This window comes from Martes martes, assembly GCF_963455335.1.
Source record: "Martes martes genome assembly, chromosome: 9".
NCBI lineage: Eukaryota > Metazoa > Chordata > Mammalia > Carnivora > Mustelidae > Martes > Martes martes.
This window is the reverse complement of record NC_137896.1, coordinates 40,593,656-40,614,215: the sequence shown is the minus strand read 5'-3', so window position 1 is coordinate 40,614,215 and position 20,560 is coordinate 40,593,656. Positions and strand designations below refer to the sequence as shown.

General features: G+C 39.1%; 1 protein-coding gene across 2 annotated transcripts; it reads right to left on the bottom strand.

Moving 5' to 3' along the window:
- Nucleotides 1-2,774: 2,774 nt before the first annotated feature.
- Nucleotides 2,775-14,358, bottom strand: SNRPB2 (small nuclear ribonucleoprotein polypeptide B2). Of its 2 annotated transcripts, none has more exons than XM_080814200.1 (7): nt 14,261-14,358; nt 12,017-12,106; nt 11,453-11,625; nt 7,412-7,552; nt 5,348-5,398; nt 3,863-3,951; nt 2,775-3,408 (listed from the first exon to the last, which is right to left on the bottom strand). In XM_080814200.1, exons 2-7 carry the CDS (start codon nt 12,078-12,080, stop codon nt 3,249-3,251), a joined length of 678 nt encoding a protein of 225 aa, XP_080670326.1. In that variant the 5' UTR covers nt 12,081-12,106; nt 14,261-14,358; the 3' UTR covers nt 2,775-3,248. The 2 variants fall into 2 exon arrangements, with proteins under 2 accessions (XP_080670326.1, XP_080670327.1); XM_080814201.1 differs by having other exon boundaries at nt 12,017-12,102; nt 14,261-14,277.
- Nucleotides 14,359-20,560: the final 6,202 nt, after the last annotated feature.

Here is a 20,560-nt window from a genome sequence, read left to right as displayed (position 1 = left end):
TGGCTCAGGGTCCTAATCCCAGGGTTCTGGGATTGAGCTCCTGCTCAGCGGAGAGCCTGCTTCTCCCTCTTCCCCCACTTGTGCTCTCTCTCTCTCTTTTTCTCTCAAATAAATAAAATCTTTTTTAAAAAGGAAAGGGGGAAGCCCAGAAGAAACCCAGCATTGTCAGACTGCAGTTAGAGGTACTGCTGGAAATTCCTTTTTCATATAGTTGTATAGAAACAGCCACAAATACAGACATAGAGATCTCTCTCTATACCATTAAGAAAGGTAAGGACAGGTTGAGGAATGCATAGGACACTGAAGACACAACTACATGGGACATGATCCTGGATTGGAATCCCGGATCATTTTCAGGACATCAGCAAAATGTGAATCAGATTGGATACTGCATTAGTGTTATTTCCTGATTCTGCTGGTCACATGGCAGTTCTGTAGCAGAGCAGTCTAGTGCTTAGGAAATACACACTGAAGTATTAAGGAGTGATACAGGGTCAAGGTGGCACGACTCCTGAATGGTTCAGCAACCGTTTATGGGAGCTGTGTACTATTTCCGCATTTTTAGATAAATTGGAAATTATAGCAAAATAAAAAGCTTTCAAAAGTAATCAGATGTTCATAAGCTCTTTATTTCTAACAGCCCCAAATTAAAAAGAACCCAAATGCCCATCTACTGTAAAAACTGCTAATGCAGAGGTGAACTTCAAAAACATTCTAATGATTTTTTAAAGTAATCTCTACACCCAACGTGGGGCTCAAACCCACAACCCTGAGATCAAGAGTTGCATGCTCCACTGACCAAGCCAGCCAGGGGCCCCCAAAAGTATTCTAGACGGGGAACAATTATAGTGATAGAAAGCAGATCACTGGATGCCCAGGGTTGGGGTGGGGAATAGATTAACTGCAAAGGGGAAAAGGGAGCCTTTGTTTTTGAGAAGTGATGGAATGCTCTCTTGATTCTGGTTATTACACAACGGTATACAATCGTCAAAATCCATCAAATTGGGTCACTAACCAAAACTCACTAAAAATGGGTGAATTTTATTGCTTGTAAACAACCCAATTTAAAAAAAATCTGAATTGCCCATTTCAAAGAGTTTAAAATGCAAGTCCTTAAAAAGGCCTATATAGTCCCATCTTACTCTCCCCTCCCTCGCTCTCACCCCACTCCAGCTACACAGACCTTTCTACTTCCGCTCATACAGACACTCAAAGCAGGGGCATCTGTGAAACCTTTTCTCAGACAAAGTAAGGACAGTCACTGAGAGTAAGAAGTTAGAAAATTTAACAGCAACTAGCACTGCTCTAACATCTCAAGAGCATGGTCCTTTTTCTAATAATTCATTCTTAAATACATTTTACAAGAGAACATAAACTTGGCAAATAAGTTATTCAATAAGTCAGGCTCTAGGGGCACCTGAGTGACTCAGTCAGTTAAGCCTTTGGCTCAGGTCATGATCTCAGGGTCCTAGGATCCAATCCTGTGTCAGGCTACCTGCTCAGCGAGGAGTCTGCTTCTCCCTCTCCCTTTGTCCCTCCCTCTACTTGTGCTCTCTCAAATAAATAAAATCTTAAGAGAGAGAGAGAGAGAGAGAGGGAAAGATTCTAAATGTGGCAGCTTTAGGAATAAAAACTATTTTGCTTTTTCTTCCTTATGTATACGGAAGAGTGACCTGACAAAAATCTACGTAAGTCTAAAAGCAGTCATCCCATTTACAGTAAAAATTCAAAATTTTATTCAAGGAAATATTCAAAGAAAAACATGAAAAAATTATCAAGTGTCACTTCAATGTGTGCTGTAGGTGCAAAATTGTCCACTTCTAAAGATGCGCATGGTTTTACTAGCAGGGGACTGAATCACAGCCTTAGGTATAAATCAAAAGCTAAAGAAAATGAGCTTTGGTGTTTAAAAATTAGACACTGATGTTTGAGATTACAAAGAGGCATTAAGATTAGAATTGACCATTTTTTACAAGTCAGCCTGTTTATCTTAAAAAATTTTCTAGACTGTAAATTCTTTCCCTTGGAGGGAAATCTTCCTAAAGAAGAGGGTAGATTAGACAAGCAGGTATTCCTTAGGAAAAATTCTGCATCAAGAGGATAGGAGCATGAAAGGGGAAGTTCAAAGACAGCATTCCCTTTCCTTGTTTTCCCAGAAAACATGTTACTCTTAGATGGCCTTTATCCAATTAAATGCTGAATGGAAAGCTTTGTGAAATGCCTACTACCAGCAAGAAATGATGCTCATTTATTTGAAGAACACCAAGTTCAAATTTGGTTCCTGTCCAAGTCTCATTTTCTTCTAACACTTAGGGCAATTATTTTTACCATTACCACACACACACATACACACACACACGCTTACCATTAACACCACACACACCTCCCCACCCCCCCAGCAATCCATATAAAAAAAAAACTACAAAAAAATCTAATGAAGGGCTTGATCTAATTCTCCTTTTGTTAAAATGATTCAATGGGGGCATCTGGGTAGCTCAGTCAGTTAGGTGTCTGACTTAGGCTCAGGTCATGACCTCAAGGTCCTGGGATCGAGTTCTGCATCCCTGCCTCTAGCTCTGTACTCAGTAGGGAGTCGGCTTGAGGATTCTCTCTCCCTCTGTCTCTGCCCCCTCCCCCTGTTCTGTTCTTATTCTCTCTCAAATAAATAAAATCTGAAAAAAAAAAAATTCAATGGTTCTTTGTCATTAGCTGCTCCAAAATAATACTAGGAATGTATCCTATTATAGTTTTATTTATTTATTTATTTATTTTTTAAGATTTTATTTAACAGCGAGAGACAGCGAGAGGGACACAAGCAGGGAGAGTGGAAGAGGGAGAAGCAGGCTTCCCGCTGAGCAGGGAGCCTGAGGCTGGGCTTGATCCCAGGACCCCAGGATCATGACCTGAGCTGAAGGCTGACGCTTAATGATTGAGCCACCCAGGCACCCCACAGTTTTATATACCTTAAGAGGTGCTCCAGACTAGCGTAAACATTTGGTGATAGGACAATGGAATAAATTAAATATTAAGTAAAGAATACAAATAGAAGTTTATTATACAAAATTGAGGTCTTCATATTTCATAGTTCACTAAGGTTAAACAGAGACTAGGTATTTTTTAAAATCATTCACAAAAATTTCACTTTCATTCCCCCCTCACTCCAACTATTAAAAAATGGCCTGACCAAATGTTATCAAAACAAACACTATAAATAACACCAAGTCCTTTAAAGACAACTATCCCATATGTTATTTCTTGGCATAGGTGATCTTCATGGCGTGGGACGGTGTGATTTTAAATCCCTGTAAAGCATCCCTGGCAGCTCCAGCCTGTCCATCATTTTCAAATTCAACAAAAGCAATGTCATGCCTCCCAGGTACCAAACGTACTTCCTTGAAACCAGGAAACCTGCAAGAGGAGAAACAATTTATACACGTAAATATATAAAGGATATCAAATGCATAAATGCTCATTCTGTGTTTAAATCAGCAACTTCCCAATGCTGGTCTAGGAAAAGTATCATATCCTACCAAGAATCCTGAATAGGCTCGAAGAGTCTAAAATATAATTAAAAATGCCATGAAGAAGTGTAGGTGTAATGTAAGCTAGTTCAATTTTGTCATTGTACCAAAGCTTTGTTTTCTGTTTTACTCATCAATTAGAGTAATTCAAACATTAGAGGTAATTCAGCTTTTTATTTGCTAAATCTACAGACTGAATTCAACTTACATCATTAACCCCAGACTAAATCAAGGAAGCTACAGGAATTACTGTTGTGATACACAAAAGAATTCAACCCACAGAAGAGCTATTTGTCCTGTTGGGAGGCTTTCAGAACAGACTGGTTTATGAAAAAACTTACTGATTAAACAGCATGGATAACATCATCTCATTAGTCTCTTCTGGTAAATTATTGAGGAATAAAATATAGTTTGGAGGGTAATCAGGGACCTAATACAAAGAAAAAAGGCAAAGTTAACTTTAAGTATAAAAAGTATGACAAGCCACTTCAGAGAGCTATGTTCCAGTTTATTAAAGATTATGAATGTAGCACTATATCAAACACTAAAGCTAAAAAACAATGGCACCAGAGAAATAAACATACACCTAACAGCAACTAAGCAGACATTCAAGTCACTTCATACAAATCTGGATAATTACAAATCTTATTAAGTTTAAAGTATTTAATAGTATTTAAAACAATGTTTAAGTTTTAAGCATCCAGAGTCAGTTGTACAGGAAGGACTGTCAATTAGATTATGTAACTGAAAGAGCCAAACAAAACTAGAAATGGCAGCAATGTCACCTAGCTTCAGCTGGTTACCCCAATAACACTCAGATTTCAATCCTGAGTTATTATTTACAATCTCCCAGCATTTAAGAAAATTTAGAACTACCACTTCGAACCACTACTTGGTGACTTTTAATACTGTCTGCAAGTAAATGAGATATACAGAGCATCTAGTTACAACCAAATGGAACAAGTATTATTAGATGTTAAACTAGTTATCTGATACCCTAAGCTTTGGTTATAGGGAACTCGGGGGTCAGGGTCATCCTGTACCTAAGAGCCTCTCTGTATTCAGGCTACTTTCATGAAGAGAAAAGAAGACGTTTAAGGCTTAGAGAACTAAGTGCTGGCATTTGTAAACTGAACTATAACTGCTGAAAGACTCCAAAAGAGGGAGGTAGATAATAAAGGAAAATGCACAAAACTTCAAATCAGAGAAGGAAAGCTCTGAGGTATAAGGAATTCTCTGAACTTAAGGATCTTGTCAGACTCTAAGCATCCAAGGAACCAAGGGGAAACCATTAGTATCTAATTAAGGCTTTCTCTTTGAGGCCTCCAGCAGGGGAGATTTGCTAAGACGTTTCTAAAACTATATATAAAGAGACGTATACTTGTTCTCAGAAGCCAGAGCACGGGTAACTGTAAAACTACCTTGCTCTATTAGAAAAGACAGTTCAGTGCTTCGAGCAACTGGTATGGAAAGAGAAGCCTATTCATCTGGCCAATTTCCCCAATCTGTGTGTCTGCAAAGCCCTGGGCTTTGTACATACTGTGGGGAAAATAAAAATGTTCGCTCCCAGCCTTTGTAGAGTTTAAAATCTGTCATTTCTATTCCATCACTGAAACATTATGGAAAGCAAAGAATAAAGTCAGGTGTCATTTTTTACCCCCTTAAAAAATTAAAATTTTTGAGATGTGAGTTTCTATATTGAAGTGTTAAATAATTTAATGTCTTATACAAGGAATTTTTTTCAGTTTTTGGAGACAGGCAAGTTGTGTGTTACTGGTTTATAATTTTACTTTAAAAAGGAAGCACCACATGGAAACAAAGATTACCTGAGGATTTGGTGTTGAATTTCCTTGGGTATTTGCTGCATTTGGTGCTCCCTAAACGAAAGAAATAAAAAATAGTTAAAATTTCTGATCGCTCTAAAAAAGCAACAGGTGACTATAATTTTAATTACTGCATAAAAGTAACATTAATTTTTAAAAGACCACCTACTAAATGGGAGAAGATATTTGCAAATGACATATCCAATAAAGGGTTAAGTATCCAAAGTATATTACCAACTGATGAAACACCCAAAAAACAAATAATCCAACTAAAAAATGGGCAGAAGACATAAACAGACATTTCTCCAAAGACATACAGATGGCAAACAGACACATGAAAAGAAGCTCAACATCACTCATCATCAGGGAAATGTAAATGAAAACTACAAGGAGATGTCACCCCACACCTGTCAAAAGGCTAAAAATCACAAATACAAGAAACCACAAATGTTGGTGAGGATGTGAAGAAAAAGGAATCCTCGTACACTGCTGGTAGGAATACGGAGTGGTGCAGCCATTCTGGAAAACCGTATGGAGGTTCCTCAAAAAATTAAAAATAGAACCACCCCACGATCCAGTGATCACGCTATTGGTTATTTACCCAAATAATACAAAAACACTAATTCAAAGGGATACACACATCCCGATGTTTACAGCAGCTTTATTTACAACAGCCACCCAAATGTACATCATTAGACGAATGAATCAAGAAGATGTGGTATATATATACAAGGTAATATTATTCAGCCATAAAAAAGAATGAAATCCTGTCTTTTGCAACAACACGGATGGAACCACAGGGCATAATGCTAAGTGAAATAAGTCAGTCAGAGACAGACAGACACCATACATTTCACTCATATGTGGAATTTAAGAAACAAAACCAACAAATTAAGGGAAAACAAAAAGGGAAAGAGACACAACAAGAAACAGACCCTTAACTACAGAGAACAAACTGATGGTTATCGGAGAGGAGATGCAGAGAGGGATGAGAGAAATAAGGGACAAAGATTAAGGAGGGCACTTATCGTGATGAGCATGGAGTCATACACAGAAGTTATACTATACACCTGGAACTAACGACACTTATGCTAACTCTACTGGAATTAAAACCTTTAAAAAACACATTAATTTAAAAATATTCCTTATTCCATTTAATTTTACATTAAGAATTTACACTGTAACTGAGTCAAACTTTAACTTGTCAGTTAATTTTGAAAGATCTAGTCCAAAATTTTAAAGATTTTATTTTATTTGACACAGAGAGAGAGAGAGAGAGAGAGAGAGAGAGATCACAAGTAGGCAGAGAGGCAGGCAGAGAGAGAGAGGAGGAAGCAGGCTCCCCGCGGAGCGGAGAGCCCGATGCGGGGCTCGATCCCAGGACCCTGGGATCATGACCTGAGCCGAAGGCAGAGGCTTTAACCCACTGAGCCACCCAGGCGCCTCTAGTCCAAAATTTTAAAGACTGTATCATAAAATTTAACCTCTAACCTTTAAAATTATGGAGAAATACATACGAAAAACCAAGAACCAGTCTTTACCTTTTTTTTTAAACAATTAGACAAAAGTCAAGAATTATACTTCATGAAACTGATTTCTAATCACTTTCAGTCCAAAAGTAACTACATTTTGGATGATAATCTTACTTTTATTTCAAAACAGATTTTTGAATCCTTCAACTGTTCAAAGAAAGCAGCTTTGTGTGGAGCACTCAAGATTAAAGATAGTATCTACAGCATTACTGACAGGCAGTAGAACTTGAGAAGCCAGCAATATTAATATATTTTGAAGAATGATGGAACTAAATGTCATACAAATTCAAATAAAACTGTTTAATATAAATCTGCATATGTAAAGGTTTATATTTAATTTGGGGCTTAAAGATAAATATTGGAATTGCAGAACTCAACCAATTCCAGCTTCTTGAAAGTGCACCTTTTAAACACACATAGGCACATACAGATACACCACCCCAACCCCTTGCCAAAAATCATCCCTTAAGTGGAAAACGGACACCTCTGTCAAGTTTCTTAACACCAACAAACCTAGGAACTTTGTTCATCTCACCTGACCAGGCTTTTTGTTTGCAGTGGTTGCAGTCTGTTCCACAGTTTTTGCTTTTTTCTTTTCCTTCTTCTTTTCTTTGTCAGCAAAAGTGCCACGCATTTTAGATATTATATCAGAATCTGTTTTTGCATACTGGATTCGCTGTTTTAATTATTTGGAAATGGTTACTATTCATTATGCTGAAGGCTGTTTATACTCTTCATTAATATTTCAAATTTCATTACATAAATACACTACGAGCCGGTTTTAAACACACCCCTAAGGAAATCTGTCAAATACACTAAGCACCAAATGAAAATAAATTGTGATCTCTGATTCACAACTTAGACAAAGTTAGACAACTATGCTTATTAGAAGCAAACCCATAGATTTTCATAAGGGAAACACAGAACTTTGAAACATCTGCACCACAGGTTCTCTCAATTTTATGAAACAGAGAAAAACACATCGGAAAGCTGTCTACTCCTTGGTAAGGACTCTCAATTAAGGGGTCAAGATGTGTCACTTAGCTGTGGAATGTATCATATGGAATTTGTTATTTCCACAGGTAAAGTACTAAAGATGGAGAATGATTTCCCTTTGAATCCAATCTACGATTTTTAAATAAAATGACTAATAGTGGCAACAACTTAAACTTTAAAATGCTTTGAATAGAAACAAAGAATGGCATCTCAGCTAGTGCAACCAGGCCAGCAAGAACAGTATGCCAGCGAGACAAGAGGTTTGGGTTTAAAAACCCTAGTCTAGGAGAGCATTTCGTGAATTTTATCGCACATTGTAACTACATGGAAGGCTGCAGATGCTGATGCAGTAGGTCTGAGGCCCAAGATTCGCACTTCTAGTAGGCACAAAGTGGATGATGGGGCCCACACTTCGAGTAGCAGGGCCCTGACCTAAAGCATTATCACACAGCTAGATTCAACACCAATCATCCAAATTTTTGCTAGGAGTTAAACTATTTTCTAGGGCGTATCTATCTGCAAACTGCAATTTCTATTTCCAGGAAACATTTCTTCTCTGGAGCTGAATGAGCTGAAACCACCTCTCTGCCCATACCAAAACACAAGAGTCCTACAAATGACTATCTAAAATTGCCTTATAGAGTAAGAGTTTCATCTCAGTCTGAAAGGAACGAGTGACCTTCTAAAGTAGCATGGGTCTGAAAGCAAAAATTTTGTTTAAACCAAACAAAGTCTCTTTTTTTCCTCCCCTAGAGATGTGTGTGCTGGGGAAACAAGAGAGGAGCATCCTAGCCTCATCTCAGCACCCAAAGCTTTCTCCGGCTACTCTGCGCTGCTGTACCATAGGGTTTCTAAGTGGACTTATCCCTGTAAGCAACTGCTGGTTTTGCATGTCATCATCTAACCAGAAGGAATAGGCTTAGACTAACTCTGACTTAGTCCCAAGGACTCCCTGTCATCTCCCCTGTGTCTTCAACCTTCTCCCTGACCTGAACACATCTTGGGTGACCTTGACCCGTCCTTATGACAGAGTCACCTGTGAAAATCTCTGATCTCAGTCATCATTCTTAGCTGGCTGGTCTACACTAGTGATTCTCAACCACAGGTGGTTCTGTCCATAGGGGACAACTAGTGCTCTGAATGGAGACAGTCTGGGTTGTCATGCTACTGGCATGTGTGGTACAGGGATGCTGTTAAACCCTCTGCAATGAAGGCGATAGGCCACCACAAGAAGAATTATTCAGGTCAAGATGTCAAAGTACCAATGTTGAAAAACCCTGGTCGAGACTAAATACCCATAAGGGATAAAAAAAAAGTACACCCACTGCTTAGAGAAGGAGCAAGGTTTACATTTATGCCAAACGTTTCATAACAGAAGCCATTTAGGAAGATGGTTCTACTTTACTGAGGTATTTTTTGGCATCAAATAACCAATACCCTTGAATCTGGGTAATTTTGTTATGAGTTCCAAGTTACAGCAAATTTTGCTTACTTCTGATCTGGTATGTTGGGAGTTAAAACAAAAGAGCAACTAAAACCACCTGAGTAAACACAAAGCAAGACAGCTCAAAGAACATTCTTCTTCCTCTTCCAGCATGCTGGAATTTGGCAGCCTTCCTGCCTTGGAGGCCTTCCTGAAGGCAGAGAATGGAACTCACAAAATACTTTCAGTGCACTAATAGTCCACTGGACTTTTTCCATTGACTTAAAATAATTAGTTGGCAAAGTGAAGCCAGTGCCAACAATTTCTAGCTTTCTTGTATCTGAGTAACCGGCGCATGCAAACTTGTCATCTCAACTCAACAAAACAAAATCCTCTACAGGAAGAAACTGTTCCTCCATATTAACGTAATTTTAGATTTAAACTAAAACCCAGTCTTATGCTCCTGCCAACTGTAATCTCCATTATACTATTTCTTCATACTTACTAAGACAGATAAACTTGTTTCAGCAAATTCCAACTTATTAAAAAGAGTGTATGTAGGCACAATCCCAGTTTTCTGAGGTGGGCCTTTCCACACAGCTGGTGCCCATCAGATGGGAAGTGATGGGAAAGGGGGAACTGGATAGAAAAGGAGAAGAAAACTTGCTCTAGTAACAGAGAAAAAATGCCCACTCCTGAATTAAACAATGTGTTATATAGAGGCCACTGACCATGGCACGAACCACTGACCACAGCCAACATTGCCTGTTTTTGTGAATCAGGTCTTGTTGGAACACAGCCACATCACCTATGGCTGGTTTTGCTGCCATAAAGACAGAGTTAAACAGCTGCAGGAGAAATCATCTGGCTCACAAAGCCTAAGATACTTATTATTTGGCCCTTTAGGACAGTGTGCAAACTCCTAGTTTTGGGGGGGAAAAACTGTAATACTGGTTGTCGGGTTAGCTTTCGAGGCCTTGTACTGCCATCAGTGGTACTAATATAACCCAGACTGACAACTAATCTTTCTGTGCCCGATTCTTCATTTCTAAAATAAAGGGATTAGACCAGAATCTGCACTACAGACCATGGGCCAAATCCATCCAGGCCATGGCCTGTTTTTGTATGGCCCACAGATTACGGACTTTGTTTTTTCCTACAGTTTTAAAGTGTTGTTAAAAAACACGCACAGACACAGGAATATATGACAGAAACGGTTTGTGGCCCATAAAGCCTCAAATATTTACTACCCAGTCCTTTATAAAGTTTTTGATAACCTCTGAATTGGCCTAAAGGATAGCCAATCTGCCTGCATTTTGTAGGTATGGAAAATGAACACAGGCACACACCCAGTCAATGGCAGCATCAGATCCAGGGCCTGGAAACTCTGGACCTTGGCTCTTTCCTCAAGGTCTCTTCTCATTCCATTCCAGTCTCAGGAAAAAGCACTAGGAATCTGTACCCAAGGTACTCTGTAGGTACACATGGTTCCATTGATTAAAAATAATTAGTTGGCAAAGTGAAGCCGTGCCAACAATTTCTAGACAGAGGCCTCCTAACTGAGTTCCCTAGTCGCTCTCAGCCCTCTCACAATCCAATCTTCACCCAGCAGCTAAATGTGAATCTCACATCATTCCTGAGGTTAGTACTTTCTATGCATAACTATTTCACTGTTTCTCACCATTTATTCATCAGTAAAACCTAGGACTTTAAAACCTATTGAACTTTTCTTAGATCACTGCTTTTTCGAGACTGCATGGCTTCTGATATGTATTTTGCTATGCTATTTTCTGAAACTTCATATTGATTTCCTCTTTGACCCATGATTTTTGTGTTGTGTTGTTTTACAAGTTTACAAAGGTTTCTTTTTAATCTTCTGAGTTAACTTCTAGTTCTTCTGAGATGAGAATATTGCCAATACTGCCACTATTTTTTAAACATTGTACACTTCAATATATTTTGTTTTTGCCCATCTGAACTATAATAAACTAGTGAATTATAAACTCTACTATTACTGTTTCTAGAAACACAAATGTGTAAATAAAATAAACCCAAACCTGCTTTAATAAAAGCAGAAAGGAACAGCCATAATTTCAAATGTGTATCCACAAACCTAACATACCATTAACAGTGATTAAAATAATAAGACTGCCTTACCATTGGTTTACCATAAAATGGAAATCCTTGTAACTGTCTCAAGGCATTTGTGGATGAGCCCAGTTCCTTAAAAATAACAAAGGCTTGCCCCCTCATCTTCATCGTCTTTAAAGCTACAATATCTACAACGTGGCCAAACTGAGAAAACAGGGCATACAGGGATCTCTTCAACTCTGAGCAAAAGCAGAGGGGAAAACAATTTATTTGTGAAACAATGACAAAACTTTTCATAAAATGAGACTGCATTGAGTGCCCCCCATCATGCATTTACTTATTTACACAAAGTTACATATTTTAATAAAATCACATTATACTACTGGCTATCTAGTTTTTAAAAGTTGTTTCAAACCACTTTATCTATGAGTGAAAACACATTCACCAAATTTTCAGTCCTTAACTATTTGTTTTTAAAAAGCCTTAAAATTCTCACACAAAAGGAATAAGCCATTATTTCAGGTACCGACAAAGATTACTACATGAGAAGCTTTGAAGCAGTACAGTTTTTAAGATGCTAGTAATTAAATGCACTTTGGTTGTGAACAAATGTTTTTTAAAAGCACTTACCTTCTTTTTTAATTTTGTCGTTCATATTGTTGATGTAAATTGTATGATTTGGTCTGATATCCATGTCTGGAGTTAAACTGTTCAAACTGCCTAAGGAGACAGTAAATATTCTGTTATAAACAGGGAGCATTAACTCACACTGTTGTGTGGTATCATAACACAGGGACTATTAATGTCTCAATTTTCTTTCAATCCCAAATGTCAGAAAATACCAGTTTGTTAGTAGTCTTTAAAACTTCTCCAGCACTTGCTAGCACCACCCCTCTCCCCTGGCCTTTTTTTAGTGTTTTATTTAATATGAGAGAGAGAGAGAGAGCGTGCGCGCACAAGTAGGGGTGAGATGCAGAGACAGAGGGAGAAGCAGAATCCCTACTGAGCAGGTAGCCGATGAGCAAGGGGGCGCATGAGGGACTAGATCCCAAGATACTGGGATCATGACCTCAGCTGAAGGCAGATGCTTAATGATTGAGCCACCCATACGCCTGGGTTAGCCCTCCTTTTCAAACAAAAACAACAGATCTCAAGCTCAAAACTTAGTGGAGCACCAGTACCTAGGCAGATTTTAATAACATCTCACCCAATATATTTATTTTTATACTTACCTTTCACTTGCAACGAACAATAGTTTTTTCACTTGCCTAACAAAATAACTTTTTTTTTTGGACACAGACACAGTGAGAGAGGGAACACAAGCAGGGGGAGTAGGAGAGGGAGAAGAGGCTTCCTGCTAAGCAGGGAGCCTGATGCAGTTCAATCCCAGGACCCTGGGATCATGACCTGAGCCGAAGGCAGACCCTTAATGACTGAGCCACCCAGGCGTCCCTAACTTTTGTTTTTTAATAAAATTATATTATTTATTTACGTAGGATCCACACCCATCATGGAGCCCAATATGGGGCTTGAACTCAAAACCCTGAGATCAAGATATGAACTGAGCTCAAGAGTTGGATTGTTAATTGAATGTGCCACCAGGCACCCCACTTAATGAAATTATTTTTAAAATAATGTTTCAGGCTTTAAGGGAAATGAGAAAGAATCTAACAAACGTGTGCCCAGTAAAAATCACTGAGACCATATTAATGAAGTTTGCCGAGCAATACTTCTTGGTACACTTAAAAAGTGCTTTCCTATCAGTTACTTAATTTATATACACCACCACCAGCTGTCCTGACTCGAAGGTTAACTCTAACGGACTTGAAATTATGGAACTCAGAAAGAGCAGTATGGCATGATGGTTAAGAGCTCAGATTCTAGTACGAACCTCCTCTGAATTCAAATCCTATCTATGCTTATTACTAGCTGCTTGACTGAAGACAAGTTCCTTAATCTCAGGTCCACAGATGCAAGATGGGGCTGGTGTAACAGCATTTACCTGTTAGAACTCAGAAGACTAGATGAGATAAAGTTCTGGCACAGCTCTCCAATGGGCATGGAGCACTTCGAGTAGCTGTTATTAATGGCTAGTACATGTAAAGTACTTGCTTGCCTACCGTCAGACTAACCGTTAGCTAATAAACAGCAGGCTTGGAGTTCCACCCTTGTTCTCCTCGTTTTTTGCACTTCTCTTTCACACTCACTTCGCTATTTCATTTTTTATACCGTTTTTAGTTGCCAACTGTGACCCTGTTTTATTTCCGTGGGTGCCCCTCATATTCCTTCATTTCACCAATTTTAAATCCACTGTGTGTGAACAGTATAGGAAGCCTGAAAAGGAAAGAGCCTACAGAGGGACTGCACTACTGCGGAACAGGTGAAGGGTGACGCTTCTCAGATTTGCGATCCCCTAACCTGGAAGCGCTGGGGTCGAGAAAACGACAAGAAGAAAGTGAGAGATCAAACTGAAGGCGGAGCTCTCAAAAGAGAGGCTCTTGCAAGATCTCCCGCGAGGTCTGAGGGTGGTGTGGACCAGCGCAAGGCACCTGGAGTCCAAAGGGAGCTTCCCGCCTCTCCAGCCACAGGCACGTTCGACCAAAGCCCCAGGAAGCGACCAAGCGATCGCCGACCCCAACTCTTCCCACTAGAGACAATTCTCCTAAATTTGGAGGCCTAGCAGGACCAGCGCGTCAGTTTCCAACCCCCACCCCCCACCCTCTCGCCAACACCTCCGCGAACTCGGGAGCAAACACACTCCATCCCCAGCACCGAGCCGCGTCCAGTCCCTGTTCCCACAAACTGACGTCCGGCCGAGCGGCGACCCACAACCCGGAGAATGGAAACAGCGAACGAGAACGCGTTGCAACTCACCAGAGGCCTACGCTAGTTCCCAACGAACCGAAAGCCGGAAACGGAGCCGCTACCGGAAGTTACGCTACCACGCACTTCAATCAATCGCCGACAAGTCCAGCAGTCGAGTTCAGAGTCGATCGATGCCTTCCGGCTCCAGCGGCGGCTGCTGGGACTCTTTCTGCACATGCGCTTATCTGGAGGGCGGGAAGGGTGGCTGGGGAACAAGAAGCTTGTAGGAGCCTAACGGATTAAATTGGAATCCTGGGCTCGTGCAGCGAGGCGATAGGGAAAGTCAGTGATTCCTTACCCAGCCACTACTTTGTGTAGTTTTACCCCACGCGACGGTGCCTTTCATCTTTCCAGATCTGTGTAGTTTTATAGGCAGCCCCTCATGCCAACTACCTGGGAAGGTTCCCTGGTTTCGCCCTTCTCAGGGCTCTGGAGGCCTCTGGTTTAACATCACTTTGAGGGCACCTGGTACGTCCCCCAAGGGTCCTCTGATTCCTGATGCTCTTGAGGGAACGCGTCTTAACCATTCTGCTGATGAGCTTGAATCCCGGAAGAACTCAGGTTGAGGCTTCAAAGCAGAGGGAACTATGTCTTGCTTCCTCTCTCTCACCTGGTAAGGCAACCACCTCGAATAATTGCCAAGCAAGCACCCCTAAGATCATCTGCCTAAATTCACGGCGGGGGCGGGGGGAGCCCCTACCACTCTTCCCATCTTCTCTCACAAAATGCCTAGATTGTTCTTGGATAATATAAATTGTTGATGTTGATGTCTAGCTGAATGGGAATCCAAAAAAGTACATGCGGTCATTCTATTCATCGAATATATGTAAAGTATCATCTGAAATACGAAGCGGTTGTTAAGAGCCAAGGGAAATCTCATCTTGTATCTTCCGATAACCTTCAAAATAAAACTTACTTTACCAGCAGTGGATTTACTTGGGAATGGCAGGGAATTGTAAAGTTCAAGACGGGCGAGTACAGCCAAACCATTGGCAAACCCCACAAACACAGTAGGGGAATGTTTTTATGGAGAAGGAGGAAATTGGAAGGGGTTGTTTTGAAAGAAAGTCCATTGTTAAAAAGCAAGATATCGGGGCGCCTGGGTGGTTCAATGGTTAAAGCCTCTGCCTCTGCCTTTGTCTCAGGTCATGATCTCAGGGTCCAGGGATCAAGCCCCACATCGGGCTTTCTGCTCAGCAGGGAGCCTGCTTCCCCCTCTCTTCTCTGCCTGCCTCTCTGCCTACTTGTGATCTCTGTCTGTCAAATAAATAAATAAATAAATAATAAAAATAAATAATAAATATATATAATATATATTTTATAAATATATATATTATATACATAAAATATATAATATATAAAATATATAATAAATATAATAATAATAAAATAAATAATATAATAAATAAAATAAATAAAATAAATAAAATTAAATAATAATAATAATAAATAATAAATATATTATATATGTATAAAATATATATTATATTATATATAAAATATATATTTTATATATTATATATAAAATATATAATAAATATAATAATAATAATAAAATAAATAAAATAAAATTAAAAAATAATAATAATAAATAATAAATTTTTAAAAAGCAAGATATCTGGGTAATGAGGGTTTCTCATTGGCTGAGTTGCAGAAGTAATGAATTTCTTAGAGGAGAGGCATTGTGCATCTTTTTTCTTTCCGGACCTGTAATTGATGATTCTTTCCCACTGAGGATTCTTTCCTTTGGTCTGTGATTGATGCTAATTTTGGAGTCTGTAATTGACAGTTCTTCTTGTAATTGACATTGAGTGGTATTCCCCTTTTTAGCCTCCCCAGTCCACTTTAGTGAGGTTTCCCTTTATTAATTTTCACACTTCCCCTTAATTATCTCTCTGAGCCTCCTTTCATCTGTAAACTAAGGATCATAGTAATACCTCCTTTTGGAGCTATTGTGAGGATTAAGTAAGCTAAATGTGAAGTGGTTAGCACACTGTCAGACACAAAATAAATGTTTTATAAGTGTTATTTCTAAATGCTGGCTATGATTTGTACATATGAGGAGGCCAAATAGGTTGGTTTAATAACATGGGGATTTTTGTTTTTTAAAAGATCACCTGAAGGTGATCTGGGTGGCTCAGTGGGTTGAGCCTCTACCTTCCATTCAGGTCATGATCTCCGGGTCCTGGGATGGAGCCCCGAGTTGGGCTCTCTGCTCAGCAGGGAGCCTGCTTCCTCCTCTCTCTCTGCCTGCTTCTCTGCCTACTTGTGATCTCTCTTTGTCAAATAAATAAATAAAAACTTCAAAAAAAAAAAAACTTCAAATAAATAAATAAAAACTTCAAAAAAAAACTTCAAAAAAATAAATAAAATAAATAAATAAAATAAATAAATAAAAACTTCAAAAAAAAAAGATCACCTGAAATAAATAAATAAAAACTTCAAAAAAAAAATCACCTGAAGTTGGAACAACCTGAAAATAATGTAAACTCCTTAAGGTTGGGGGGTTTTTGTCTACTTTGTTCACTCAAGTACCCTCAGTAACTAGAAAAGTAACTGATACTTAATAAATATATTGAATGAATGAATGAAACTTCATCGAAAACTAAACAGCACTAAACAAATGTGATATTTTATGAAGATGCACTTAAGTATAGGACATAAACAATCACAGAAAAGCCTTATTTTCATATATATATACAAATATATATATGTAATAGAAGAACTATAACTAGTTCTGTCTCAGTTAAGGAATTATGAGGGAATATAAAGAGCATATTCTTAACATGTTAAAACAGAATATAAACGAAATAAAGTAATTTCTGAGTACCAAAGGTCGAGCTGCCCTGCACATTAATATGGCCATCTGTGCCATTAATTATTTATTTGATGCTACTGAGGATAGCTAAACTATTTCTCTGAAAATAAGCTATAACCTGACAGTATTATGCAAGTGCTTCTGGCCAAGAACTTATCATAACTATTAAAAGGGAATGATGTCAGACTTTGCCAAGATGGGAAGAAAATACCACGGGAAATATAGAGACCCAAAGACAGACTACACATCGCGTTGCATTAACAACTAAATAATGGCTACTATACATTACGCTGTGATAAAGAAATCATCTAATGCCAACTGCATGCTGTTTCCCAGGTTCTTCTCAAAAGAGCTAGTGCATTTTCCTGTCCTTGGGCAGTTGCTCCACTCTTTCTAATAGCCTGTTAATGGTCCTCCATAGTTTCCTCAATGATTTTGAGAAATTGGTAATTGAAGGCAGGAATAAGAAAGGAATGAAGAGGAGAGAGGAGCTTTTCTGGTCTTGTGAGAAGCCTTGCATGGCCTGGTTATAGAACTATATTAACAGTGTTATAACAGCTAAACCTTGGTCAGATGTATTATAAAGCAACTGGGGCTGGACACCCAGTTCCTGGACCTACTTTGAAAGCATTAACAGAACTATAGTTCTGTTAATTGCGTTAACTTAGATCCACGTTCTGTTTTTTTCCCTACTTAATTATGTTTTATGGACCTCTTATCAACCATAAACTTTGCCTTTCCCACTCCTACTCCCTGTTTACCCACTGATTGTAGTAACCTGATGGGGATCCGATGATGCTAACATTTTTATTGAACTTATCTGCTTACCTGGTCACCAGGTCCCAAAGGGTGCCTCATTGTCTGAAAGAATGCATACCTCTGGTTGTGTCAAGGAACCCCCTCCCCACTCAAGTTTTCAAGGAACCTTTTGCCCTCCTCTGTGTATTCACCTCCTTCCCCAAACATATATAAACTGTACCTAGGCTCAACTGGGCAAAGACACTTTGTAAATGATCCCCTGCCTTCTCCTTGGGCTGCCCTTCTGATAACAAAGGTCTCTTTGCTTCAGAGTTGGTGTCTCAGACATTGACTGGCTGCGCATTGGGCTCATGGACAAGTTTGAGTTCTATAACACAACTGTCATTCCTTTATAGTGAAATTCACCTCTTGAGGGTCATATCAGGAATCAGTGTCAAAAACTTACGTGTTGGGCGCCTGGGTGGCTCAGTTGGTTAAGCAACTGCCTTCGGCTCAGGTCATGGTCCCGGAGTCTTGGGATCGAGTCCTGTATCGGGCTCCCAGCTCCATGGGGAGTCTGCTTCTCCCTCTCACCTTCTTGCCTCTCATGCTCTCTCTCACTGTTTCTCTCTCAAATAAATAAATAAAATCTCTAAAAAAAAAAAAAAACTTACGTGTTTTTAAAATTAATAACAAGAGTAAATGGGTTTCCTTGGAGTTTGGCTCAGTCCAGTCTTTCACATTTCAGTTAAGCAACATGATTTACTTTCCTGTGGAACAGGTTTTTTATCAAACGAAACCCAGAGGCAGCGCCATGACACCTTGTCCAGGCTTTACGTGTCTACTGATGATGAAACTCGTTTATTTTAGGGGTATCAGAAAAGTGCCTACAAACAAGGGGGAATAAAACGGTGTGAAGACGTCTAAATTACAAGGATGATAACTGAAGTGTCTCTTAGTGACTCGGAATACGCAAGTATTTACTTACCTTATCTGCACGTGGTTTATATTTCTCATTAAATGTTTTCAGTATCTTGCTGGAGTAGTTCTGAGATGGAGCCATGTTTAGAGGAAAATGTGTCATAAAACTGGTGGATAAATTTTGGCTTATTTATGTTAGATAGAGCCACAAAATGTACGACCATTTGTTTGTAGCTTCTTTCTCTCCCCAGGTGGCAATTACATTAAGAAATTTATGTAGAGTGAAATTATTTTCACAACAAGCGTTAAACAAACCCAGGCATTATTGTTAAGCACTAAATTAGGTTTACCTTTTCCTAGCTGGTTGAGATTATGTTTGCTGAAACTTCCTAAAAAGCACCCCTACCCTTGCAAATTAGGGAGGAAATCTTCACTTCCGCCCTTCAATTTTATTCTTTTTGGAAATATTCTTGTTTTCAGGGAAGAAAAAAAAAGTCCCAGAAGTGACTATCACTTCTGATATGTACTACTGTGTTAATGGTAATGACGGAGTGCCATTCACATCCCCAGGTATAATACCCTCTCCCCCAGATGGGTGGGTTCTGAGCTAGGCTGTCATAATATATGCCTTCCTTAAAGTTTCAAAGCAGTAGTTTGCCTTTGGAGACCTGATAACTAATCCAAAGAGATTTGTGTGTTGGGAGGGGGGACCTGAACTTCTTATTGTTTAGTATTATGATACATGCAAGTTGTTCTTGGCATGCTGTCATCTGACCTCCCCTGAGGTCCTTGAAAGTAATGTCACAAAGCTGCCATTCTCTTCAAGACTGGAAAAAATAAGGTGCCAGTCTCATTAGGCCCACCTAGCAAGCAAAATATTATGAAGATAACAATTTTTAAGTAGAGCAGGTTTTGCTTCTGTGATTTAAAATGTAATTTTTTTGAGTCTTGAGCCCTGTGACAATTGGAAAATCCAATTTTGAAAAAGGAAAGGTCTTTTTTTTTTTTAAGATCTTATTTATTTGAGAGAGAGAGAGAGAGAGAGAGCATGAGAGGGGAGAAGGTCAGAGGGAGAAGCAGACTCCCCACAGAGCTAGGAGCCTGTTGCAGGATTTGATCCCAGGACTCCGGGATCATGACCTGAGCCGAAGGCTGTGGCTTAACAAACTGAGCCACCCAGGTGCCCCAGAAAGTTCTTTTTTAAATGTTGGAGCTCAGTTATGGAATTTCACATATGATACAGAATTAATTTTATGGACTTACCTCAGATATCCTAATCCAGCGCTTCTCAAGCATTCATAACCACACTAAACTAGAGATTTTGTTAAAATCAAATTTCAATTGAGTTGATCTGGGATACAGCCTAAGAGTCTGAAATTATAGCAGGCTTCCAGGTGGTGCTGATGCTGCAGTTCCCCCATGATACTTTAGGTAGCAAGATCTAAAGCATTTCCTCTTTAAGAGAATTAATTAATCCATAGATTATCCAGTATCTCACAATAGTTAGCTCTGAAGTCACAGAGCTACAATCAGATACAGAATACTATCTTCCTAAGCAAACACAAATCAACTATTTCTTTCAAAGGAGGTACTATTTATCTGGAGCTTTATTTTAACCGCCTTTTACTGGGCATTTGGAAATAAATTTTAGGTAAGTGCTTGCTTCGGCAGCACATATACTAAAATTCGAAGGAAATAAATTTTAGGTGAAAGTGACGAAGTCTGGAACTTATATTCCTTATTGACAAGAGATTGCTTCATTGTTCATTAAGCCCAGGGTCACCTTCTAATTCATGGTACTCATTATACCTGTGCACAAACGTCCTGGTTCT

What these genes read in the sequence shown, in the direction of transcription:
- SNRPB2 (XM_080814200.1), bottom strand. Translation starts at nt 12,080, where the DNA reads ATGGATATCAGACCAAATCATACAATTTACATCAACAATATGAACGAC. An exon ending in CGACAAAATTAAAAAAGAAG is followed by an intron (nt 11,626 to 12,016) that starts GTAAGTGCTTTT and finishes GCTTTTGCTCAG; the next exon opens with AGTTGAAGAGATCCCTGTAT. An exon ending in TTATCCATGCTGTTTAATCA is followed by an intron (nt 3,409 to 3,862) that starts GTAAGTTTTTTC and finishes CTCCTCTTGCAG; the next exon opens with GTTTCCTGGTTTCAAGGAAG.